This window comes from Mchenga conophoros, linkage group LG17 (assembly GCF_057382185.1).
Source record: "Mchenga conophoros isolate Kocher_MC1m ecotype Shallow Benthic linkage group LG17, M_conophoros_male_GT1.1, whole genome shotgun sequence".
Lineage (NCBI taxonomy): Eukaryota > Metazoa > Chordata > Actinopteri > Cichliformes > Cichlidae > Mchenga > Mchenga conophoros.
This window is the reverse complement of record NC_140542.1, coordinates 32,844,077-32,858,405: the sequence shown is the minus strand read 5'-3', so window position 1 is coordinate 32,858,405 and position 14,329 is coordinate 32,844,077. Positions and strand designations below refer to the sequence as shown.

General features: G+C 40.0%; 1 protein-coding gene across 4 annotated transcripts; it reads right to left on the bottom strand.

Annotated features, from left to right (window-relative positions):
- Positions 1 to 5,114: 5,114 nt before the first annotated feature.
- pus7l (pseudouridine synthase 7 like) lies at positions 5,115 to 12,664 on the bottom strand. Of its 4 annotated transcripts, XM_085252465.1 has the most exons (10): positions 12,598 to 12,628; positions 12,467 to 12,496; positions 11,235 to 12,056; positions 10,711 to 10,870; positions 10,331 to 10,550; positions 8,084 to 8,182; positions 7,866 to 7,947; positions 7,357 to 7,522; positions 6,818 to 6,944; positions 5,115 to 5,856 (listed from the first exon to the last, which is right to left on the bottom strand). In XM_085252465.1, exons 3-10 carry the CDS (start codon positions 12,022 to 12,024, stop codon positions 5,389 to 5,391), a joined length of 2,112 nt encoding a protein of 703 aa, XP_085108591.1. In that variant the 5' UTR covers positions 12,025 to 12,056; positions 12,467 to 12,496; positions 12,598 to 12,628; the 3' UTR covers positions 5,115 to 5,388. The 4 variants fall into 4 exon arrangements, with proteins under 4 accessions (XP_085108591.1, XP_085108593.1, XP_085108590.1 ...); XM_085252467.1 differs by lacking the exon at positions 12,467 to 12,496 and having other exon boundaries at positions 12,598 to 12,664; XM_085252464.1 differs by having other exon boundaries at positions 5,115 to 5,702; positions 5,803 to 5,856; positions 11,235 to 12,652.
- Between the last annotated feature and the right edge of the window lie 1,665 nt (positions 12,665 to 14,329).

The window sequence follows — 14,329 nt, the reverse complement described above, 5'->3', positions numbered from 1 at the left end:
ACTTCAAAAATTGCCCTTAATTTCACCATTAGTCATATATAGCATTTCATTGTTTTGCATTAGATTGCTAAGTGATTTTGCCTGCTTGCTTTCCTTACTTCTTCCATTGTTCATCCAGCATTCCTTCCTTTTGTCATATAAGGCTTCCTCCTCCTCAGTAACTACAGGAGCCTCCAAACCACTACCAGAAATGGCATAAACATATATTATTGACGACTGAGTAAGAAACAACCAAATTTCACCAGGTAATGAAAAACTAGGAAAATTAAGAGTGATATACAGTGCTTCCTCATTTGATGGTGTCTTTCACAGCCTTTCCTCCATCTCTCTTTGTGAGGGGGAAAACGTCAGACCATATCAGTGCTAAATGTCTCTCATAACTTCCTTGTCATTCTCAGGCCTTTCAGCTAGTGAGATGTGCAGTAAATTTGTCATCTTTGCTGCTGAAGTGGGTCAACATTTCTCCACAGCCGGCTGGATTGCGAATTAGCCCGAGAGTGAGGAGAAGTCACTCATCCCGTGTGTCAGTCACTCTTTGCCTATAATGTAGAGTGATACTACTCGGCACTGGTTTTAAACTGCAAGTGAGCTAAATGTTAGTGTAAAGCAAAACATTTCAAAGTACTCAATGTAAAAACAGTTTATTACTGTGAGCAATGATACTTCTGACGCTCAAAATATTAAAAGCAACCAAATCTCTGGTATAATAAAATATTATATTCATTTTAAATTAAGACAGCATGCTAATGCAAATATGCAATTAGCTAATCACATCAAAGCAACACAGCAGTGGATTTAGGCATGTAGACATGTTAAATACTTTGCGGTGTGCTTGTCGGTGCCAGGCAGACTAAGCATTTCAGAAACTGGTCATCTACTGGGATTTTCCCACACAACCGTGTCTAGGATTACAGCAAATGGTCTCAAAAAGGCAAAATTTCCAATGAGCTGCAGTTCTCTGGGTGAAAATGGTTGATATCAGAGGTCAGAGGAGAATGGCCACACCTTCCATACCAATTACAACCAAGGTATGCAGAACAGTGTAAGGTCACACCTTGGAGCAGATAGGCTACAGCAGCAGACCACACCGGGTGCCACTCCTGGTATCTACAAACAAGAAACTAAGGCTACAGTTGAATTGAACAGTAGAAAACTGGAAAAACAATCAGATGAATCTTAATTTCTGCTGCCACATTAGGATGGTTGGGTCAGACAAGAACATGTCCACCTCTTTATGACCACAGTGTATCTTCTAATGGTTGCTTCTAGCAGGATAGCAAAGCTCATCTCAGATTGGCGCTTTAAACATGACAGTGAGTTCATTGGAGTCAAATGACCTCTAAGGTCTCCCAGATCTCAATCCAAGAGAACACCTATGGGATGTGGTGGAATGGGAGATTCCCATAATGGATGCATAGCCCACAAATCTTCCACAACTGTTTGTGTCAATGTGGAGCAAAATCTCTGAGGAATGTTTCCGGCACCTTGTTGGATCAATGGAAAATTAAACGTTTAAGCTTATATCATTAGTTTAGTAGTTTTGAGATGGTTATTTTAGTTATTTTGCTCTTTGGATTTTGATTGGTGGAAGATGGATTGGATGGGTAGATCTTAAGGTTTAGCCACTGATAAGACTCTTTGTTTAAGAGTCTTGGTTTAAGACTAAAAATGACAAAATATCAATATATAACAGTGACCTAAAAACATTTGATATCCAGAGTACACCTGTGGCATCTAACAGAATGTTCAGTACTGTAGGATGTAGTCTGTGCGCTGTGCAAGCATGCAAGTTTGCCACAAAAATCTTCAACAAGTGAAGAAACTCATTAGTGCTGATGTATTTCTTTACCAGACAGTTTAGCTTACAGGCAGATATTTTATCAAGCAGTGCAGTGGTTTGATGACAGCCTGCATGTCAGAACCCACCTTTAACAACAACACCCATGCAAGCAGTCGCTTTTCGTATTACTTACAGTGATAGCTATTAAGAATAGCTTAGAGGTATGACCAGCATGAGTTATTCATGAGATTGGTTTCATATGCTGGTGTCTGTAAACATTCTCATCAAAATTCCATAAATTAGTCACATGAGGCAAAGCTGGCTCCGTTTTAATCCAGATCGAAAGCTGCCCCTTAGCAACGTAATTACACCCGAGTTTTATCCTTCATTATGCTTTTTATTGGTTCTTAAAATGGCTCTCTCACTGGTCCACCGCTCTATGTTTAAACGAGAGGGGATCATGTGAACTGGAGGGCTGGATTCAGTCACAGAAAAGGAGTGCACTGAAATCCTAAACATTATCATTAACCTTTCAGCTATGTGGGGCAGCTGCTGTTCTGTCAGATAAGATGATGAGCATAATACCAGTTTGGAAAATAGTAAACTGGTGAACACTTAAGGAGTCCATACTCTACAAAATAGTTTAAACCACTTTACTGTGTGACACTACACCGCTAGGAGTACCTGTGACGTTTGCTTGACTAATATGGTGTGTTTTCGCCATCTGGTGGTATCTGTTTGACAGTGTAATAAATCCATGCCAGTGTTCCAAATGGAAATATGAGTATCTTAATAGGAAACAAGCCATATGCAGATTAAATCCAATGGTGAAAAAATGGATAGCTGCATTATTTCAACACGTTGCCTTGTCAGTCTATAAATAAGAGAACAATCTAAAAGCACTGGTATTAATAGAGCACTTTTTAACTGAGTGGTCAAAGTGCTTTTTAGTGCAAGTCTGATTCACCCAACTACGCGCTCAGTGCTTTTTATTCTATGCCTAAGCACATTATATAACATTCACACACTCACATTATGATGAATCTATCAGCATTCATCACCAAGGATGCTTGGGCATGGACATGCTTGGGTAGGAGCTGGAGATTGAACCATAAATCTTTTGACTGGTATAAAACCCCCTGAGCCTCCTGAGCCCCAGCTGCCCATCAAGACTAGTCTAGGAGAGGATATCACTTACTGTGATTTAATCAATTTTTTAAAGCATCTAGATAATTTGGAAGAATACATTTCAAACCCCCATGAAAGATTTATTTATTTGCACTTCTTTAAAAAATAAATAAGAAATAAGGTAACGCTTGATAATCACAGTGACATAACATAAAGTCTGTTAAATTTAAATCTTTCTAGTTAGGAAGCATAAACATTTGCAAATCCATTTCATCAAAGTGATAACAGGTGGAGAAGCAACAAGATAAGCCCCAGAAAGGAAATGGTTTCACAGGTGGTGGCCACAGATCAGTGCTCGTTCCTTATCCTTCCTCTACTCTTGCTTATTGCTAGTGTGCTTGTCACTATTGGCAGCGTGAGATCATGTTTAGGCATGCCTCTGATGAGACAGTGGATGGTGTCCTGGGGAATCTCCTTTCAGACCTGGATGAGTGCATCCGTAAGCATCTGTGGCCCAATTTGCCTCAGCTGGATTCAGGTTTACCAAATGTGACGGTGGTTCATTAGCATCAATACATCAGTTATCCATGAGCGTCTCTTTCTGGTGCAGAGTATTGCCAACCCCATGTCACTAGCATAAGGTCTAACATGGATGTGGAGATCTGCGTGTTGCTCTAAGAATATTCTTCACCAGACCATCAGTGACCCATTGCCTAACTGGTCATGCTGGATGATCTTGCAATCAGCAAAACATTTACCACAATGTCTCCAGACTCTTTCAGGACTGTTACATGCGCTCAGTGTGAACTTGATCTTATCTGTGAAGAGAATAGGGCATCAGTGGCAGACCGGCCAGTCCCAGTGTTCTTTGGTGAAAGTCAGTTGATCTGTATGGTGCTGAGTTGTGAGCACAGGTAACTCTGCCAGATGTTGCCACCTCACCTCATACTATTGGAGTCCGTTTCTGACAGGTACACTGGAGGTCATTTTCAGGGCTCTGGCAGTGGGTTAATGCTTTTCAATGACCCTGTCCTGCTCTCCTCACTCAATGTTGGAGACTATGCTGGGAGACACTTTAAATATTCTTGTGATAGCACATATTGATATACCTTGCTGAGCAATCAGAATGGCAGTTGTGTAATCTAAATGCTACATAAGCCGGGATAAGAAGAGAACAGGGAGATGGAGTCCACCTGCAAAACAACTTTAAAACGACAACTGGGGAGAAGGGAAAAAGCAGACTCCAATCATGCCAGCAAAATGCTCCCAACAGCACAACAGAGGCTCTGGAACCTCTCTGGCTACGTTCAAACTGCAGATCTTAATGCTCAATTCCAATTTTTTGATCAAATCCGCTCTAGTGTGAACCCTCAAAGCGGCCCGCATGCGCAAAAGAAGACATCACACACAACGTGCTCTGTTTAGACCCAGACCAAACGTATTGTTTGACTGATGGCCCTTAATCTACAGACTTGTTTCGGACTTTACGTTTCCCAATGTTTCTTTAAGTTATATTGTTATTTACATATGGCCTAATAATTATCCTTATTGCTGTTTTAGAGTGGAGCGGTGCTTCAAAGGATAGTTGCAGATTTCTGTCAGAACCTGCAGATTATACAGTACAAATAAAATGTTCATGTTTCTCCAACGTTGTCTTCCCAACAGTTTCACTGGATGGCCAGGAAGCGTTCACGATGTCTTCTTGTGCCCTTCTCCAGCGCTAATTGCCGTCTGTCTTGTGTCAGTGACGTAAAAGACGGATTTAATGCGACATGACCGTTCAAACCGCAGTCGCTTTCTAAAACAACAGATACGTATCGGATTCAGTACCACATACGAAAGTGACCCAGATCGGATTTGAAAATATCGGATTTGTGCTGTTCATACTGTCATACCATGATCGGATATGGGTCGCATAAGGTCAAAAAAGTTGGATTTGATGCGCCTTCACCTGCAGTGTGAACAAAGCCTTTGTGAAGGTCAAAGGTTATTGGTCTCTCTTTTTTAAAAAAAAAAAAAAATCACATGCACATTTTAAGTGGACTTAGTTAAGATTGCAGTTAATTTCTGAAATTTTAGGTCAATGCTTTATTATCTTTAAGATGGAGAGTGTGGAGTTGAACCCACTCAAATTGTGTTTTTAAGATTTCAAACTTAAACATTCTGAATGAAAATACAGAAATTTTTTTTTTTAAAAATCAGAAACTTTGTTGTTTTACAGGATTTATTTATGGCACGAGAAACATACTGCATGAATTCTTTTACATAGACATTTGTTCACATTTGGCAGTGGCCTCCTTTCATTATGCTTTTTGAAGTGCACAATATGATTTTTCTTTATACTTACGGTCTTCAACAACAAACTAAAAGACTACTAGTAACATAATAACGGTCAATGAAAGTACAAAGTATTGTAGAAAAGCTGTTATCTTCTCCTTCAAACAAATACAACAGCTATGTCCTCCTTTAACCTTCAGGGGTCACACTTCATGATCTCTCTGAGGCAGATGGTAGCATAGCACGAGGAGTCCAAGTCGAAGTTTAACGTGAGAGTGAGCGACTCCGAACCTGCCATCGTTCTTCCACCCTCTCTGCTGGCTGCTCTCTGCAGCTGATACCTGAGGTTGTGCGGCACTGCCAGCAGGGGGCGGTAGCAGCCAGGCAGGTTCAGTTTGAGGCTGCTGACTCTGAAGCGGCAATCTTCCAGTCCATCTCTGACCAGTCTCTCTCGGTACCAAGTTCCCATGGCATTTTCTGGATACTTCACAGTGTTTCCTGGCATCGGTAACACAACCTGGCAGAACAATAATATAACAAGTAGCAACTGCAGTGTTACTGTAGTGTACAAAAAACAGCATTTGGCAGAGACACAAATAGCTCCAAACACTCCCTACTTGTTCTAGTTTATAGATACCGTCTTGCTCCTCTTTATCTGTCACCACATGGATCTAGAAGAAAGCACAAACACAAAGTTAGTGGCACTGACAAGGTGTTTGAAAAAAGTAACAACGTGTCCTCACATCGAAAATGTGTCCTGTGACCAAAAGAGCACAAAAAAATGTGTCACTAAATAATCCTATTTACTGTTGAAATTACCAGGAGGTATTTCTGGACTGCAGCAGCAACAAAAGTACAGTAAGTGAAACCATAACAAAGTTACTGTTGTAAATCACAGCCTCAACAAGCAGAAAAAAAAGGAAGTAACCACAGTTTTCACCTCTATTCTGTCCTTTCATGCACACTAAAAAGGGTAGTTTACCTCACTAAAAGGAAACAAATAGAAACAATAAATAATTAATTGATAAAAAAATTTTAACGCACTGTTTGCTGATATACTTCGTGTTGTTCTCACCCCCCATTCTAACCCCAGCTTTGCAGTTTCAGGCCAAGATTATGCTTTCATTTCTCCAGCTTGGATTCTTAAATGCCACTCCTCCATTATCCCCTCCTTTGGTGTTTGGCCTGTGCAAACTTTACTTTGAAAAATAAGACAAAACTTAAGCTCATGCTTGCATGAACATGTGAACACACAGGAGGAAACACTCAGCTTTAGATGTGCTTGTACTGGAAATACTGTGTGGTTTAAGCGGTGGGCACTGCCTGGGTAGCATGCAGGACGCAGCACACATGACTGTACCAAGTTTAAGATAGAAAAATTCAAGGATCTGGTAAATGTGTGAAAACGAACGCGGGAACTACAATTCTAGCATTTAGGTCCACGATGAAGTCAACAAGCTGGTTCCTGTACTTCTGTGATAATGTTTGTCACAGATGCAACCAAGTCACAAAGCCTGGAAAAGTGTTTGCTCTGATTATAACACAAAGCTATCCTAATTACTCCTGAGCTATCTTTTTAATCAGTTATCACTTTTAAAAGATCTCCTTTTCCTGTTTTATCTGCCTTCTTACCTGAGCCATGCTGGTTTCTCTAGCATCTTCCATTTTGTTTTGACCTTGTCGTAACCACACCAGGTCACCTCTTCGGACACTATGACCCATTGTAGTTAGCCTGTGTGCCGCCGCCTCGTTCCAAACTCTGACAACCACAAGAACATCGACATAATTTTTCAAATTAAAGATCTAAAGCACTGGGATGGCGTGTTATTAAAAATACTGTTTGGCTTTTATATAACATTTATTTTAATTTCCTAATAAATAAAAGAAACCACTTATTTGGGCTACACCTAAGGCCAATTTATCTCCCTCACCTATAATGGAAACCAGCTTTAATAAATGCACGACTTTTTTTTTTTTTACATATCGCTATCTGTCAAACCTGTTTATGTGTTACTTTCAAAGATTTTTATTTAATATCATAAAAAATAGTCAAAGACGTGCCCCGCCTTGTGCCCTATGACAGATGAGACAGGCTTCAACTCCCCCGCAACCCTGAACAGGAGAAGCAGTTAAGATAATGGATGGATGGGTAGATTCTCCTTGCAGCTGACCTGCTACAGTAAGCGTGAGGGTAGAAAATCCTCATGCTGTGTGGCAGGCTGAGCCAGGCTTGGTCACATCCATCAGGACCTGTACCATAGCGGTTCAGGGCCCGCAGCATCAACCGCTCCCTGGGCTTGGACAACGGCATCAAAGCTAAGGACTCCTTAGCGTTATCTGGAGTGGAGAGGGGTGAAAGACAGAAAAATAAAACGACAAAACATATTGAAATTGCAAATTCTAAAAAAAGCATTTGCATGACGTTAATTTAGTCACATTTCATAAACCAAAACTTGGTTTATGAAATGTGTCATGAATTCACTAGAACAGCAGACGCTGACATTACAGAATCATAAGGTTTTAGCCAAACATGGATGATGAATTTCAGCCAACTTTCAAAAATAAATAGAGGAACAGATCATCACACTGTTCTGCAAAAAAACCTCAGATTCAGCAAAGAATAGTTCTCATTTTAGAAATTTCTGAAGGAAGAAAAAGCTCCCATAAAACTAAAACAAACCTGTTTGGAGGAAGTGTCTCTTTGCATGACTCTGAGGATCATCGCCTTCCTCTGGAGTGAAGAAGAGACGTACAGCACTCACCTGACACACACATTACATACAGTAACTCAACAATGTGCTGTTTTCACTGAGCAATGCCGGTCGTGGATTAGCTTTATATGACTGTAACCAACAGTATTATCATCTTGAATACATAGCGAATGTCTCAAACGCTCACCATATCCTCTTTCAGTAGAGCTAGTCCTACTCGATCAGACTGAACGCTCTGTCCACTCCCAAACCTCTGTGGTCCATAGTAGTTGACAAACCCTCTGGCCTACAGTGAAAAACATCAGAGGTCAATGTGTGGTGGTGGCCATGTAGCTTGTATGAAGCAGACATTCTGGACCAACAAAACCACTTGCTAATGAGCAGACATATTTTAAAACTCTATCAGGAAAGACATGATTAGTCGAGGACTAATTTCAGCTGTGGCTTCTTGACAGCCACCCTTCCACTGAGACCTTTTCTGATGAGGCTTCAGTGAATAGCAGATGAAGGGCCAGATGAATCTCTCAGCTACTGTGTCAGGCCTTTGCCAGATTTTTCCCCCTCCTATTTTTAAAGGACATGACGTTCAGATTCTGTTTTTCTGCTGCAGTGAGGTTTTTTTTTAGGATTACCACTTCTTCTTTTTTCCTCTATTTGTTCACTTTCCTCAGATTTTGGAGGACTACACTAGGGCTGGGCCATATTATACCGTTCACGGTAATACCGGTATAATGTTAGGCAACGATAGGAAAATGAAATATCGCGATAGAATGGGAGTAAAACGCGCATGCGCAGTGCCTTTGTTTTCATACGCACATGGCCGATTGTTGGTTTGTAAAAATGGTGCAACTTCCGTGATGTGGAACTGGTTTGGTGTTTGTCCATCAGATACACAACAAAGCACATTTTTTTGCAGAACATGCAAGTGGCCGTTGTTATTGTCGTATTTGTCGGACTAAGATGCTCTTAAATCTGGGAGTAATCTGGGTCCCAAACTCCGTATATTTGACTTCAGGTCAAACAACCCTGCAGCATCACTGAGAGTTGAAAACTGTCTAAATTCTTTGATCTTTAATAAAACGATCAGCATTGCTGCTTTACCAGGTGTAACTATAAAGTTTAACTTCCAGGCATCCATGAAAACAAAAGTTATTACATTTAACGGCGTTAGAAGTTAGCAGGAAGCTAGCGGAAGTTAGCTCGCTAGTTTCGCTAGTTACCTAAGCATGATATTGCATGTTCTGACTGAGAGATTTCTGAAAAAATTCAAACGTACAGCTCTGCTATCACTTCCAACATAAATGAAGACAGGAAACTAAACAGCAGTGACGTTTTTAGGGTTACTGAAGTTGGGCTAGCTGATATATAATGATCTGCTACGTGATCGCTAGCGACACAGCTATGTTAGCATAACATAAACAGTGAAGCTGGAGGAGGAACACTAACACTTTTCCACTTATAAAAGTTAACGTGAAGGTTCTTCATGGTTAGAAACAAATGCAATCGCATGGCAGGATGCTGTAAACGGACCAAACTTCAGTCAGGAGAACAACTGAGATAATCCATCCACAATACGAGGTTAGTCATTAATATACTGCAACAACATGGGAATAGCTCAGCTGCCAGAGAATTCAACATTAATGAATCAATGGTACAGAAGTGGAGGAAGCAAGAAGAATGAGTTTAATAAAGTTTGATTTATCTGACTGCTTTGTTTCGCTTAATGTGCCTTATAATCCCGTGCACCTTATGGTCCGAAAAATGCGTACTGCACACTGCAGTTTAATGTTGCAAAGCACCTCTTTTTAACTTCAGTGGATATTATACATGGTTATGCTCAGGATATGTCAGCCCATTTCTACTGGAAATGCCTTTGGGTTAAACTTTTAGCAAGGAATTTGCATTTGCACTGTTACATTTTTATAAAGCTTTAATGTACATAAAAACCAGCTTCTTGTTTACGTGAAAATAAATGGAAGGTTGTCTTTTTGCGCTAGTAATGTTGTGGAGTTGTATTTTGTCTCGCATCAATTATATCGTCAGTTATATCGTTATCGCAAATTTTCAAATATATATCGTGATAAATATTTTTGGCCATATCGCCCTGCTCTAGACTACACTGAGGTATACCAGGTTTTTAGCTAATAGCTCTTTGAGAATCACCTTGTTGGTCAAACTGTGATATCTTTGCATTATTAGAATCAAATAAATAAACTTTAACAAATGAAGAGTTTTTGTATACAATTCAAAATGTATTCTATGCCAAGCTGTGCAAGTGCAGACACAACACTGGTTCACTATTTAAGTTAGGTGCCTTTTTAAGTTTGTCAATATCCAATAAAAAAAAGTTTTTTAATAAAACATTAAAGAAAGCCTGGTTCCTGGCATATGCTTTTACCACAGGATTGCAGAAAACCTAAAACTCAAAATATACCTTGACATTCTCCACTGCTTCTTTCACCAGTGCTGCCAGCCGTGTGTGCACGTCTCCGCCAGAGGAGTGCGTGTCACCGGCACCGTGTGGTCTCAGGTCCCGGACAACCAGGTCGAAGTGATTCCCCTGCAGTCGTCCAAGCCGGAGAGGCTCGCTGACAGAACGCACCTGAAACACGCGGATCCCTCTGTTCTGAAACTGTGCATTCTTCTCTTTCAACCTAGTCACACAAAATGCAAAATATATAAATAGTATTTCAAGAAGAACTCTAACATAACACAACTTTTGGTGCTTTTATCCCATGATTTGTAAATAAGAAAAAGAAAAAAAATATATATATAAATATATACTCAAAATGCATGAAAGAAACACAGCAGTACCGTTGAGGTGAGACCTTCTTTACCACCATGGACTGGTAGGTGATTGCTCTCTTATCCTTGATCCCAGCATAGGTGAAATCAGATGGCAGGACCCCGAGAGCTGCTGCCATGTAGCTGATGGCCTCCAGAGTCTCAAGGTTTTCCTTACACAGAGTGAACGCTGGAAAAACACGCAAAAAAAATCTATATTTTTATCACATTTGAAAACGTTCCCTATGGGAAATCTGATTTTTTTAAACCATCTTTGATTTTCATTTTCTTAACCTGTGTCATCCTGCCCTTCTCACTAAGAGTTTTCTGGTCTTTTTCTCCTGCTTTGACCGATTCAAATCACAATTACTGTGAAATAAAGCTGCCATAATTATTTTATTTATATTTAAAATTCTTCATTCTTCTTCAGTTTTTTCTATATTATTTATTTGTTTACTTAAAGTAGGTAATTTGATCTAAAGCATTAACCTTGGAGTTTTCTCCTGTTGTTTACATTTTATAAATGATCAATAACATGCAATGCTATGCCTTACCAGTGTAAACTTCATCATCTTTACGTTCCTCTGCTGTTCGCTTCTTTGGCCTCCCTCGCTCCCTCAGCCTAACTGAGATCGATGTCCTCCCCTGGTCATTGAAGCTTTTAGTCTCCACCAGTTTCCCGAACCTTCGATTCAGGAAGTGATGGACTGCCGTCCTGTGCTCCTTATTGTCATCAGGTCCAAACGTATAGGACGAACCTCTCACTTTGGCATCTATAAATCTGAAAAAGTCCTCAGCCTCATCCTCCTTAACAAGCTGGGAGAGCTCTCTGTAGTCTGGGTCCTCCCTCACCCTGATCTCAGGCTGAATGGTGACAGTCATGAGAAAAGGGAAGCGGTGTCTGACAGCTCGGTGGACACTGGCTCTCTGGTGTTTGTCAGCAAAGGAACCAAGGGAGAGCTCCAGCTCAGGTGGATTTTTATCTCTGAGAGTTAACACAAACTGCTCGAGCTCCTCACTGACCGACTGACCTAAAATCACACCTAAATCTAAACTCCCTAGACTAGGGAGTGGGTCGTGTACCCCCCAATCCAGAGGGACATCAACATCCTGTGAGGCTGAAGAATGACTGTCCTCTTTATATTCTGCATTGGTTCTGTCATTTCCAACTGAAGAGGCACAGCCCGGTGTCTGTGTGGCTGCTGCTGTGTTAACATGCTGTCCATAGATATCTATTTCAGTCACCACAAAATCCTCAATGAAGTTTTTGATGCTTCCAAGAAAGCCTTCATGGTTTGATATGAAGCATGCAGGGACATTCACAGCCTCACTAACCTGCTTCATGATCAATATATCTAAAATGTTTTTACTTACTCCTGAGGGTAAAAGAGGCAGAAATAAAACGTTATCAAAACCTGCTTCAATGTAACTGAAGACACATGTCATACCGTGTCATTGTTATAAAGCAAAAGTCAATGAAAATGAGGGCAATTTCAAAATGAGAGGATACATGCAAATCGGGAAACGTTAAAAACGTACGGCAGTAATGTTTTTTTTGCTTACTTGAGATTTTTAAAACATCTGTAACACACCTGTGCGAAATACGAAGAGATGCTAATACATGACAAACGAGATTTGAGTCGGATTTTAAGCCTGCTAGTGTCGCCGCACACCATTAAAATAATGTTAGAATTCTATCGGTGATTTATTTCCGTGTAAGTTCTTTTACTGAGAGCAAAGCAATCCGTCTATTTCGAGTAAACCTAAAACCTTCACATAAACCTACCTCGACATTGATAGCAGAGAGCTGTGGCTGCTATACAAAAGAAAGCAGGTTACGTTACTATTCTTTGAATGATAATATAAACGTCTAAAGGATTAATTATCGTAAATTAACGGTTTATTTACAGCACAAACCTGCAGGCGCCAAGTAAACAACACGCCTGTAAACACAACCACGCTGAATGACTTCGGTATTCTTCCGGGTCATGTGACCATCATATGACTTTTCTTAAAGAGACAGGCAGGTAAGGGCAACGCAGAACCCAGATGTGGACCCTCTAGTAGGAGGGTTATGGGCAGATGGTTCTGACCTCTGGGCCATATTTGAAACCTTAGAGACATGAATGAACAACATACACAAAAATGTTTATTTATAAGTGCAACCTACATTTATTCTTATTCTTATTAACATTCTTGCTTAGGGGGAAGTTTTTTGGTTCTTTATTCAGTAAACATAATTTTTTAGGGGATTTTTACATGTGGTTTAATGACATAAGTAATGGTTCATCACTCGAGTAACATCCTTTTTTTAGTGTTTGAATGAGTCCTGTCACTGTGGCTTCACTAAAAATGAAATAGTCAGTTCATCAGCCACCGAAAAAACAACAACTTTGAAATACCATGAGAAAACCTAGAGAGCTGTTGGTCCACACCAGTTTAAAAAATTAAATGAAACTCTTGCTTTGTGAAGGAACTATTAAGAAATGTGAGGCAATTGTGTGGCAACATTAGAGCCTTTCAAACAACTAGTTGGGTGTTTAAATTCCTGCCAGGTCATGCATCCAGTAAGGATCCAAAATCAAATGTTCACTCTTACCAAGAAACACTTGGTAGCTCAGTACAATAACATCAGTACAAGACAGATATTATCACACATCAGTCTATCTGCACATGTTTTAGAGAGAGAGAGTCAGACCCCCTTTGGTCCTGAATGCATATTTCTATAAGGGCGGTATTACTTACAACTAGTACGGATGCCCTCATAAAGTGTTATCTGTCTGAAAAGTCAGTCAGTGATTTAGGTGTGCTTTTATGTAAAGATTCACATGGCTGTATAGAAATCCTTCATTGTGTTTCAGGTTGAGCTGCTGAGTAGCCACAGTGCAAATGTTCCTTATAAAGATGAAAGATTCCAAAAACAATGGTGACATTGGGAGAAACACTCTGTCTTCTCATAAATGCAAAATTCAAAATACAGAACTACTTCAGTGATGGATTTCAGAAGATCAGAATCTTATTTCAACATGTTGTAAGACTGACAAGGTATTGTGTTCATTCATAAGTATATACAGATCTTATTAATAACATATGCAAAACCTGTATTATTTAAACTTTTTTAAGCTACTTTCAGCTGCTCCCTTGTTAGAAGGGGACATCACAGCGGGTAGCCCCACATGTTTGACTTGGCAGCGTTTTTACCCCAGATGCCCTCCTTCATGCAGTCCTCCCTCTATCCAGACTTGTAACAGTCATTATACTAGCTTGTGTACTCCTAGCTGGAATTTGTGTCTCTGGCTTGACTCAAACTAACAACTTTTCACTAGCAAAGTGAATGAGTAAACCACAGCATGTATGCAATAGAAAAAATAATAATAACTAGACATTCAGTGTAACCCTAATTTTAAAAAGGCAAAGGAATTTCTTTTTCTTTCAATATTTACACCAAGAGTATAAAAGGGTGTACTATTTGGGGGTTTTGACCCTTTGTACTTTTCCACCCACCAATATCCTCTGTTCAGTAGAATGGCTCTGTGCCTTTGGGTCACACAGTTTGAATGTGTGCCAAAGATGTTTTGAATGTGTACTGGAAACACTGGACAGAAAAATCTTACGATAAGGGTCCATACTCTTGCCAGCAGAGTGTGAT

What these genes read in the sequence shown, in the direction of transcription:
- pus7l (XM_085252463.1), bottom strand. Translation starts at nt 12,126, where the DNA reads ATGACATGTGTCTTCAGTTACATTGAAGCAGGTTTTGATAACGTTTTA. An exon ending in AAGCAGTGGAGAATGTCAAG is followed by an intron (nt 8,183 to 10,330) that starts GTATATTTTGAG and finishes TTTTCACTGTAG; the next exon opens with GCCAGAGGGTTTGTCAACTA. An exon ending in GAGACACTTCCTCCAAACAG is followed by an intron (nt 7,523 to 7,865) that starts GTTTGTTTTAGT and finishes TCTCCACTCCAG; the next exon opens with ATAACGCTAAGGAGTCCTTA.